At 36.2% G+C, this 12661-nt stretch overlaps 1 protein-coding gene across 7 annotated transcripts in view; it reads right to left on the bottom strand.

Annotated features, from left to right (window-relative positions):
- Positions 1–12661, bottom strand: part of myt1la (myelin transcription factor 1-like, a) — a 61469-nt gene that overhangs the window by 32407 nt on the left and 16401 nt on the right. For 4 of the 7 annotated variants that reach the window (XM_089118667.1, XM_039693200.2, XM_039693198.2 and 1 more), the window contains 4 exons: positions 8280–8399; positions 7291–7363; positions 7000–7030; positions 2988–3050 (listed from right to left, as the gene is read on the bottom strand). In XM_089118667.1, coding sequence (XP_088974793.1) covers positions 2988–3050; positions 7000–7030; positions 7291–7363 — 167 coding nt within the window. In that variant the 5' untranslated portion in view covers positions 8280–8399. Of the gene's footprint in view, positions 1–2987; positions 3051–6999; positions 7031–7290; positions 7415–8279; positions 8400–12661 lie in introns of all 7 variants that reach the window. The other 3 variants (XM_039693199.2, XM_039693201.2, XM_039693202.2) reach the window with 3 other exon arrangements.

Here is a 12661-nt window from a genome sequence, read left to right as displayed (position 1 = left end):
GAGAGAGAGAGAGAGAGAGAGAGAGAGAGAGAGAGAGAGAGAGAGAGAGAGAGAGAGAGAGAGAGAGAGAGAGAGAGAGAGAGAGAGAGAGAGAGAGAGAGAGAGAGAGAGAGAGAGAGAGAGAGAGAGAGAGAGAGCATACAGCTATACCATTCTTTGGCCACTGCCACCAGCTCTTGGCTCAGTTCCTATTCTTTTAGTGAGTGCTACCTGTCAAGCCCTGAATTATACAGCCCTGGGCTTTAGCCTATGTGAGTCATCCATCAGAAAGAGAGAGAAGGAAGGAGGAGGAGAAATAAGACTGGAAAGAGGGATGGAAAAAGAACCGCAGAAGAAGTGAGGGAAAGGTAGAGGAACAAACGTGGAGAACATAAAAAAGATGAAGAGAAAATAGGAAAATAGGAAAAAATAGAAAATAGGAAAGTGGAACGAGAGAGAGAGTCACAGATGGAGAGGAGGAGGAGAGAATGAAAGAAAGAAAAAAGAGAAGGGGTACTAAACATGATTTGCAGAAAGCAATTACTAAACCCTGTTAAAATCATAGTAGTCACACCTGTACTGACACATCCTCTTATTATAAGGCTCTGCATTTGCTAAAAGGGCTGTATTAAAATGGAGAATGTGCAGATAACGCGTTTTCAGGTAGGGTATGCATCACGGAGGGTGTAAAGGTGGGTATTTTTAGATGATGAGAAAATGACACATTAAAGGGTCCCTCACATATGTTATTTCTAACATTTTAACATGAATGCAGGGGCATAGTATCCATTGCAGGGGCATAGAAATGACATTTCTAAATTTGTCTCACTACTTTTTGGACGCAATAATTATACAAAACTTAATTTGCCAACTTTTTAAAATCAGGTACAACTATTGGGTGAACGTTATGTCATCTAAATAATATTTATTGATCATTCCAATTAAATAATGATGTCTTTATTAATTGCAATAAACAAGTGCAGAAACATTTTCCGTTGTTCATTTCAATAGAAATTTATGTGAATTTCATGTGAGGGTGACAACCTTCAGCAAATTTGCAGCATTGATCAACAGAAAGCTGCTTTTTAATAGGCTTTTTTTGCAGACAAAATTTAGATAACGTGACTTTCACCATAGCATGTGGACCTCTTGTGTACATCGTTCATGCATGCAGTGGTCAGATTGTAATATCCATTTCCTTACAATTGACTGCGAGCTCACATTCTGATCTGCCTCCATCCAATCAACAACCGATAGATAGATACTTCCATTTTATTACAACTTTAATATTATGAAAAAGTATTTCTTTTTTTTATATTGTAGTATACTTTAACACTGTAAAAAAATATTTTCAAGATTTGTTATCACAACATATTTTCTTTTGTCAAATCACCTTAAATAATTTATTTACAGTAGAGATAACTTATTATTTTGAGTTTCTGATGATTAAATTAATCTCATTCATTGTATTAACTCACTTTTTCCAGTTCAATCAACTTACATTTTTTTTAAGTTAAACCAGCAATATTTTTTTTACAGTGTAGTAGAAGTATTACAATAACATACAGGAAGAATTATAACTATAACTTGCACAGTCAGTTATTTCACAAAATAAATCCATTACATACAGTACACTGCCAGAAAAAATATGCAAAATTGTAACTTTAAGGGTGTAACAGCTTGACACAAAACACTTAAAGGGGCAACTTATCTACCACTAAAAGGTGCAAATGAGTGCCTTATAGTAGTAATATGCACCCTGCCATGAATCTTATCAGGATAAATAAAGTACAAAGTTGTCCCTCTAAGGGTACTGCCCCAGTGACAAGCTGTTGTACCTATGGAGGTACAATATTTCCACATTTTATGTATCTGTGTGTACATTATGAACTGGAAAAGTCTGATGTACGCATCATTTTTTTAATGATATTTTGCCCCGAGAGGCCATTACGATACATAAACCTACAATGTATACATTAGATCAGTTCATACCCCCTTCAGAGCAGCTATACATTAGGGGTGCGAACCTCTGCTGTGATATAACCCAATATATGCCACAGGAGACAAACGCTATTGTTGTTTTGTCATTATTACTTTTTAATGGACTGGTAAAGGGCGGCAGACACTGCATCGCCTGCACAGGTAACACAGTGTCCTCATTACAACCCTGCCATTCCCACAATGTTCCCACAAATGCCCCCCAAATGTTAGCGTGCTCTGACAGCACAGTCGGAGCGCTTTTTTCTCTCCCCACCCTCTCATTTGGGGGTAATTCATCACTCTCTCGCCCTCTCCCTGCCTTTTCAGTGAGGTCTGCTGGAGGTACCATTTGTCTGAAGCAGAAATGCAATTCTGGTTGGTGGTTCACAGGGCTTGGCTGATGGGGTGACACAGTAGACATATCCATAAATCTTTTCTGTTCTGCCTTTCTTGTTTTGTATCTTTCTTCTGAGGTAAAGTAAATAGTATCAAGAGGATTGAGACTGTTAAACATGGAAGTGGAACAGACTGAGAGTGACTTTGACAACAGTTGTCAAATCAGATGCTATTAGCTTTTAGATTTTGCAAGATTTCCTGAGTTCACAGTCGAGACTCTCTGAAAATCTGTTCATGTATGGAGTGCTGTCTTTGCCACGTCATGGCACACCACACTCTATAAGAGCAAAACGGTTAAATCTAGGAGTTTTTGTCTATCATATTTTGAAAATCTTATAAGATGTAAAAAATCTTTTGGTGTGTACCCAGCATAAGTAAATGCCAGCTCAAGTTCATTGTAGTCTATTCATTTCAATCTTTTGACTGCACTTTCACGACTTTTTGCTGGTAAAAAGGATGTATGTAAAGGGAAGAAAAAAGCCCTAATCAAATTCAATTGACATAATTTTGCTATTGGTCTTGAGCTTTTCTGTAAGAGGTCGAGAGCCTTCATTCTTGCACCTACATTATAAAGAGACTTTCAGATGGATGGGCAGGGCACACATTCATATGAATGAGAGGTCAGTTCTTACCTCCTGTGTCTGGCATATTTGCCGCTGACATGTCCACTACCATCACACCCAGGCGTGGGACAGCTGCGGACAAGAGAAATAATTAATACAAGGCTGACGTCACACACACGCACACGGACACACACATACGCTGGTCCTTGCTGACTACATTTGAACCGTGGCACATCAGCCTTCATTACAGATTTAGAGAGCTTCCAGTGTCCTCCAGGCCGATGACTCACCAGACTCCATATTTCATATTTCATATTGTATATCGCTCTCTGGCTGCTCCATTTAGGTCCACAGCCAGTTAAAAGCCATGAGGGAAAACATCCAAGTTTAGAACTTCTGCTCCGCTTGAGCGAAGGATCAGACCAGCAAACCAGTATACAAGTCATTGACATAAAACTAGCCAGATTAGTTACAGTGTCACTGATTACCTAGAGTATTCATTACACACTTACTGTACTTGACTGGCAGTGGTAATTGTTTGTCTATCAGTGGAGAGTGAGGCCTGCTTTCACGCCACACACATAACTGCAACAGCATGCTTGTATTGTGCATTCACAATAACTAAATGAACTAGAAAACCCACATTTTTTTTAATTATTTATATTGATGAACGACCCCATACGTACATTCCTGTTCAAATTTTTGGGGTCATTAACATTGTTTAAAATGTTTTTATTTAGCAAGGACGCATAAATTTGATCAAAAAAATTACTTTTATATCGTTTTATAAAATAAAATACTATAAAAGTATTTTTATAAAATATAAAAGTTTTTTTATAAGATATAAAAGTATTTTTATAAAATACTTTTATATCGTTACAAAAGAGGTCTATTTCAATTAAATGCTTTTATTTAAACTTAATATTGGATATTCATTAAAGAATCTTAAGATAAAAAAAATATTTCCACAAAAAAATTAAGCAGCATAAACGTTTTTTTTAACATTGATTATATAATAAGAAAAGTTTGAGCACCAGATCAGCATACTAGATTGATTTCTGAAGGATCATGTGACACCGCCAGGAATAATTTACCTGTGATGGTAAAATGTGTAAAAATATCAAATATTTATTTAAAATAGTTTTTAAACAATTATTTTAAATAATATTGTTTTACAATATAGCTCGAACACATGCAGCCCACAAAAGACTTTCCAAACGCAAAATTAATATGTAAGAAATAAGGTTTGATGAGGGGCTGTGCTGCATTGTAAATACAGTCACGGCTGAAGGGCTTGTTGTCAGGCATGATGCAAAGCCAAGTCAAAATCATCAAATGCCATCCTTCCGTTAGAAAAGAATAGTCCTTAACAGTAAAAAGCAACCGAATGTTCCTACATGTTCATCTGAGGGAGTTCAAATAAATCAGAATATGAACGGCTCTCATGCACTGTGTCATTTATTCATTTTAACACATATATGATGTATGTGTCTCACACATAGATCAGCTTCTCTCTCAGCATGTGAGAGCCCATCATGTTAGTTTAAACCAGACCTAAGAAGCATCATTAAACAGTATAACTTAATGAACATACACTACCATACCTGAAACAGAATAATTTTAAATATTATTCCCTCGGCACATTGGCAACCGTGGCCTTTTACACGCATTTACACGCAGTGTTAAAAATGCATTTTAACATTTTCCAAAAACTTTGTATGATTTATAAGCTGTTTTCCCATTTTGTCCCCATAAAGTAGGGACAATTATAAAGTAAATATATTATACATTATAATTTAATATTCAATATAAATTAGGCTGTATTTTAGTTTTTGTAAATATGACTCTGATGATGTAATAAATAGTATAATCGGAAGTTATGTTGAAAAATATGTTGCCCTTTACAGTAGCTAACTACTTTCTGCAAAAGGTTGCATGAGAGAAGTTTAACTACTTCAAATTTGGAGTAGGTTGTAAATTGGAAAGCTAAATTTTCAAAGTAGATTCCCCAACACCACGTTTAGTCTTGAAATTGGACTGCGTGTTTAACAATACATGTTTAAACCTGAAGCTATTTTAAACTTAAAGCAAAAGAGTAGGAAATTGAGTGGGAACGTTGAGTCTAGCATAGCACATGAGCTGTATCTACAGTATCCTTGGTAATGTTGGCTAGGGATCTGTGTCTGATCAAGCTGGTGACCCATCAGTGAGTGTAACTAGTGTTAAAGATGCCTGCAGCTACAGGCCTGGACCTGCTGATCAAGCAGACTGCACTGATGATTGGGAAGGAGAGAGAGAGGGAATTTCACTTCTCTGCTTGGTCTGATCCCATAATAAACATGACATGGTAAAGGTGCCTCTGGAAAACTGGTCATAACACACTCACAGTCTCGCACACCCTTGTGTCCTTGCCGCTGTCATTGTAATTGGACACGTAACCACACACAAAAAAAGAGTCTTTTTTAACAACAGCGTGGGTGTTAAACCATTCTTAATGAGGAAAATGCTGCCATTTATAAGGCCTGTAAATTATGCTTAAGGGAAAGATATGCAGGGGGAAAAGTGACAGGCAGATGCGAGTAAAACGACTCACTGCCCTGGAGGAAAAACAGACCATTCACTCTCATCATGATGCATGATTTCATTAGGAGTGCAGGGATATTTACTAATACTAATTGGGAGATCATATGTTCTCACTTATGGCAATTTCACTGAAAGGTCTATTTTTGGGTTCTGCCTGTAGTACTTGGCAAACTGTACAAATTACATCAAAACCTATCAATTTAGCAAAATTACACTTTAATGCCACCTTGAACGGAAATGCATATCGCGTCATACAACTGTTTTAGCGACAGATTTACAAACAGCTTGTAAATCCGAAGACACGCAGCGAAAGATTTGCACTGAAAAGGCGTGGACAGGATTATTTTTGCGGCTGACCTTATTGTATATGCATTTGTAGGAGTTTCCCTTTCAGAAGCTAAATTTATGGGTGGAACGTATTTAAATGTGATTTACTAGCTTACTTAGTGATTTACTAAGATTACAAACCTTAGCAAGGTGATTTACTAAAATTTGTGCTGGTCCATTTACTTGTATTTGGAGATGGTCCTCACTGCAGAACATGAAATCCACGGGGAGGAGTCGGATCCAGATCCAACTCCGCCCATATATATATATATATATATATATAGATTGGTAAGATTTTTTTTTTATGTTTTTAAAAGAAGTCTCTGATGCTCACCAAGGCTGCAATTATTTGATAAAAAAAAAAACTCAAAAAAACTGTAATATTGTGAAATAATATTTTTGGAATTATAAATTATAAATTCCCACGCTAATTTACCCTGTTTAGTAAATCTGTCCCTTGGTCTTTAAGGACAGAAATTGCAAGCCGAGATACAACAAATAAACCATATTTACTTTTGTATATACGATTTTTCTGGTCTTAAAATGATCTAATTATAAGGTATCTAATCAAAGGTTTGGAGTAGGTAAGATTAGAAAAAAATAGATAAAAATGTATACTTTTATTCAACAAGGATGCATTACATTGATCAAAAGTGACAGTAAAGACATTTATAAAAGTACCACAGATATTTATGTCAAATAAATGCTGTTCTATTCATCAAAGAATTTTGGAAGAAAAATAAAAAAATATTAGGCAGCACAATCTTTGATTGATCATATTGATCATATTCAATTTAATTGGAATCAGCACTAAATCAATCAGGATTTTAGAATGATTTCTGAATGATCATGTGACACGAGAGACTAGAATGATGCTGAAAATCCAGCTTTGCCATGACATGAATAAATGACATTTTTAAAATATATTCTTCAAATAGAAAACAGTTAATATAAATGCAGCCTTGGTGACCATAGAATACTTTTTTTCAAAAGATAAAACGTTTTTACGGTCCCCACACTTTTGAACAGCAATGTATACCAAAATGCAATACCTTGCTTCACCTTGAATATCCTATTTTGCTCAGAAATCCCATTATGAAAGTAAATAGGTTGTGAACTGATTTACATAGTGAGTTTAATTGAATGATTCCCATACTGTATGCAGACTGACCTGAACAGCTCTTGTGCAGCCTCCACGGCAACTGTTAAAAAAGAAAGAAAAAAAAGAGAAGAAAGCGAGAACAATTAGTGAGGAAATATCTCAACATGAGATTCATCACACAATACAATCATATTATTATGAGCAGACTAATTTTCCAGCCTCACAGATCCTGCTTCACCTGTGCAATCACTAGTCCATGTTAATCACTACTGTGATAATTTGTGAAAGGCAATAAAGACACAGATATAGATTGAGAGTTGGGAAATGCGTTTGACCGTAGGTTGAGACTGCAGCTAATACCATGTGAGTGCGCTGTACCTCGCACACCTTTAGATCGTGTTCGATGACGCTTCTCGGCCGCATCCACCTCCATCTGGAGAAAAGAAGCAGCAATTAGCCTGACCTCCGTCAACTATCTGAGCAACTGTAAAACGAAGAATAAAAGGGCAATGATGTCTGTAGCAGGGATGGTTATGAACTGCATGAGAGACAGATCATAGATGATGAAATAATATGTTTATTATGAAAAATACAGACTTGTGGCCATAATGCATCATGGTTTATATTGTATGAAAATATATGGTGTGCATAATTTTGCACCCTTGTTGCCAACAATGTGATTCAGTTTATAATGAGCACAAATTTGGGCACTTGCAAGGGCCTTGCACACTAAACACAAGGAAACATCACTGTATGCCATGACCAATATCCTTGTGTTAAGATTTGTTTATCGTGCCTCTTTGTTGTACTGTAGTTGTTAAAACATAATGGTATCAATCCATTAAAAATATAAACAATATATATACATAATATATATATTAACAACTTCTTGTGTAATAGTGTGCAAGATTACTTAAAAAAAGCAGGACAAAGGCAACAAAAGATGATTCAACATACACTACCATTCAAATGGTCGATAAGATTTTTCAATGTTACAATAAAAATAATATTGTGAAACATTATTACAATTTAGTATAATTGTTTTTTATTATTTTTTCATTTTGTAATTCTATTTTAAAATGTAATTTATTCCTGTGGTGGCAAAAGCTGACTTTCAGCAGGAATTACTCTATTTTTCAGAAATCATTCAACATCAATGAATTCAGAAATCAATCAACATCAAAAGCAGATGTGCTGCTTAATTCAGTGGAAACGGATAATTTGTTTCTCAATCAATTTAATGCATCCTTGCTGAATAAAAAGAAATCATACCGATATCTGACTTTTGAACATTAGTGTAAAAATGTAACTTTTCTGCCAAGAACAAAACGAAATGCAAAGCACATTACCTGAGATTTACTGGTTGATGGTGGGACAGGTGTGTTTTCTGAGGAGCGCCTCCTGTGTGGTGCGATTAGGCAGAATTGTCCGCTGTTTGTCCCTCAAAGCTGTTCCTCAAAACTCATTTTCTGTTAAAGGAAAAAAGTCATTTATTATGAACTGCAGTTATATGAAATCTGCAGACTGAAATGAGGTACACTTATAAGGAAAGACATACAGATGTCTGATGCTATTCAAAGCCTCCATTATCACAGTCTCAGAACAAGAAAACAACAACAACAACAACAAAAATCTGTCATTCTTTTTGTTCAAAAATATAATAAGTGACAGGAGGGGCTTTTAAAGTTGTAAAACATGCTCTGTTCATAAGGAATAAATGCAACAATATTTATTTATATCTCTTTTTTGAGAAATATGAATGTTTTTACGGTTTTAGATCGAACACAGTACAAAAGGTAAATCACTGGAGGTTTTATTTGAACTATGAAAGAAAAAAAAAGTTACTTTTTGCACAGGTGCAATAATATAATATAATATAATATAATATAATATAATATAATATAATATAATATAATATAATATAATATAATATAATATAATATAATATAATATAATATAATATAATATAATATAATATAATATAAACAACTTTTCTTTCAGAAAACCATATGCTTTCAGACAAACACACACACTAACATATTGAGTCCTCTAGTCCTCTATCTATCAACAAGCTAACACTTCTATCTCATGCTCCTTGCAAATTCTGTTAATGTGTGGTGTTGGTGCATTTGGAGTGGAGTGTGTGTGCACGCGCGTGTGTGAGAGAGAGAGACAGATAGAGAGACAGAGAGCAGAACAGACACAGATTTGCATGTGCATGCAAGTATTTGTCAGCGCCGCCAAGGCCAGTGACACAAAGGGTGCACTCCAAATGCTGGAGATGTCTATCGAAAACCTTTCAATGACAGAAATACAGACTTGAACGAATTTCCTTAGAAAGACGGATCTTTGTACGCAACACCTTCTCAGGTCTCCTTCACACAACAAAATATGCACACGCTCTCACACCGCCCCTCTTGCGCACAATCACTCATACTGGGGCAATATGGGAAGCTCTCATCTGAACTTCACTTGGTCAAATCAAAGCATATGAGCTCCAGCTGTCCCCCAGTGGCAGCGAACTGGCCCAGCTTGCTTGTAATTGGTGGAAAACACTGTTTAGTATTCATGCCCAACACCCTTCTGTCTGACATAAAGTGAGACATACAGCTTTAAAATCGAATTCTCTCTCTCTTTTGACTAGTGGGCTCTTTTAGAAGAGTCTGCAGTCTCAGAGTTCTGCACGTCCTATCCGAAAGCAACGTTTCCCCATGTGAATCCTGCATACCTGCGGGCTGCGTTGCACACATTATAGCCTCAGGTTTATCTAAGATTGCCAAGGTTTTGATTTTTAATACTTCATCCAAAGATTCTGACATAATTTACTAACCCTCAAGTTGTGACATTTTTATTTCTTTTGAGGAACATTAACGAAGCTGCTATTAACATACAGTGTGCACTAGCTTATCTAAAATAAGATTGAGACTAAAATATCAACTTCACATCGTTTCTTTTAGTAGGATGAAAATAATCTTATTTAAACTGTGAACAAATTATACAGAAAGCGATCGAATGAACACTCTCAGAAAAAAAGGTACGAAAGCTGTCACTGGGGCGGTACCTTTTCAAAAGGTACACTTTTGTACCTAAAGGGTGCATATTGGCACCTTCATGGTACATATTTGTACAATTATGGTACCAATATGCAACCTTTAGGTTTTGTACCTTTTTTTCTGACAGTGAACAATCATTCCACACAGCGCGAGTTTATCTGGACAACTCGTCATGAAATCAATGACGCACGTTACACTGCACAACGAAGCACTTACTATATGTACATCATCGTGTTTGCATTGGTGAAAGCATTGAAGAGATGCAGAAACTGAGTTTCAATGATAAGATCTTCATTCTCGCGATCAACAAACTGTCATCCGCTCGCTCAATGTGATGGGAATAGATCTAAATATTTTAAAAACTTCTCATGATTCTTTAATCTCGATAGCTGTAATAGTAAAAACGTATAATACTTGTAGTAAAAGTATTCGAGAGAGTTTCACCTGTAATATGTAGCTATTTCATATGCAAGCATGTTAGCCAATCACAGCAGTGGCCGGTTACACTGAATCCCACAGCAGACAAACAGAGCTTTCAAATCAGAGGCTAATATCAGGCTAGGAAAAATGCCTTTTATTTCTAAATTATGGCTATTTTGGTCTAAAACATGTACTAACATTGTAAGGGCAAACCAGGAAACATTATAAAACAATAAAATAACTTCATGTCAGGGGACCTTTAAGAACGCATATTGAGATGCGGCTTCTTTTTTGAGTCAGATCTTTTTCAATTAATTATTTAATGTGTTTCACAAAACCAGTCTAAATGCTCTAAAAACCAGTCAGATTGATTCGGTTTGTGAGTTCAGCTCATTGACTGGTCACAGCATTAAAAGCTCACTGGAGGGGAAAATTGATAATAAATTAAAACTTAAATTGGTAGGGGTGGGGCGGGATCTACACAAACTATTATATAGCTTGGAACATAACAAGCCAAGACGTATGGACAACTTTTTGATACTTAAATGGTTCTTTTGCATCTTTCTGAAGCATCTTGTATCATGGAAAAGAGTGACTATCATTCTTTAAAATTTTGTCTTTCATTTTCCACAGAATAAAGATAGGTATGCTGGTTTGTAACACATTGGAGGAGGTAAGATCTAAGGATTTTCAATAGAAACATATGTATTTGTTGCTTCAAAAGAGTGACCATATATCGGCGTTGTGTTTTTTTTTTAAATTTAATTTATAATCATCATAATCATAATTCCATTCTTAATTTTTATTATATTATTTATTACGTACTTATTGCTCTTGCAATGTTGTTGTTTAATCTTAATTTGCAATGATTGTGTGATTATGAGTTATTATGTTTTTAATGTCACAGGACGATGCTGTGAAGCAATAATTAATACAGTAATGGGCACCAGACAAAAATAGTTTCATTAACTGATTTTGGGTAACAGACAATATTCCGCTGACAGATATCCGGCATTTTAATTGGGGGAGAACTACTTCTTTAATAAATTATCAAGATATCAAACTAAGTTTTACAGACTACAGTCACTGTGTATCTAGATGGTGTTCAAATGATCTACTGTAGCTATAGAGAATTTTCACTATTTTAGCATCAGTCCAAAATCTTCAAAAGAAAAAACAAACAAACCCCTTTTGCCCAGGCATTCGCCTGGCAGTGCTGTTGTCAGATCCCATTCATCTAAAAACTGCTCCAGATGCACAGCACCACTGTGAGCCTCTCCGCCCCCACGAGAGTGTGTGCATGTGTGTTTGTGTGAGTGTGCATCACGCTCAGTCATCAGGAACAGAGTGACCCAGTCAGAGAGACATGACCTTACAACCCTCAAGGCTCAGCCTGCAATCTCTCCAGCTAATTTCCCCACAACCCTGCCTCACATCACCCCACCGGACAGTCAAAAAAAAAAAATGGCTTGTATAAATCCAAAATCATATTTACTGTTGATGCAAGACACGTTTGTCCATGTTACGTTAGTGTGCTGGTGTCAGTGACCCTGAGATTGGTCTGGATTTATGTGGTGTGACCGGTCAGATTTGCTTGGCTGGTGGTTGCTTGGCCCCAAATCAGATGGCATCATGTCTACAAGAGCCCTGAAACAATCACGTCACGAGACATTATTCATTTCATATCATCTCTTGTTAAAAAGATGTCGGCTATGTTCGGTATGGAATGCTTGCTTACATGGAACAAAGCACAGTATATAGTCTAAACTTTCTATTATTATTATTATAAATAGTACGCAAAACTGTAAACATTATTCAACTTTAAACATTTTAAACAGTAATATGCTCCATTGCAGTCACATGACCTGGTGTCCAGTTGTCAGCTCTTAAAGGGGCTATGTGTAGGTTTTTACTTAAAAAAATCTTTAAGATAGAGTCTTCCTTTGTACATTTATGAGCCAACCATAATGTAATAGAAAGAATGACACCTTGACTGTCCACCATGGTTGCCTCTATTAGCCTGTGGAGGAGTCGGGTCTGAATTGGCGTGAAAATTCACAAAATGTGACGTCATGCACCTTCTCGTCTACTTGGGCTTACATCTGTATGGCAGCCATTAGTAAGCAGCAGTAGTGTTTCAAATCTGCGGACGGAAAGAAGCGACCAGCCTCCCGCACAATCCAGATACCCATGGAAACTCCTCATAACTTGAAAAAAAAAGCCTTATCTAGTGCGACCAACAAGTAACGAGTGTGCAC

This window comes from Pimephales promelas, chromosome 13 (assembly GCF_988280905.1).
Source record: "Pimephales promelas chromosome 13, fPimPro1.hap1.1, whole genome shotgun sequence".
In the NCBI taxonomy this organism is placed as follows: domain Eukaryota; kingdom Metazoa; phylum Chordata; class Actinopteri; order Cypriniformes; family Leuciscidae; genus Pimephales; species Pimephales promelas.
The sequence above is the reverse complement of the archived record's forward strand: the minus strand, read 5'-3'. Positions and strand labels throughout refer to the sequence as shown.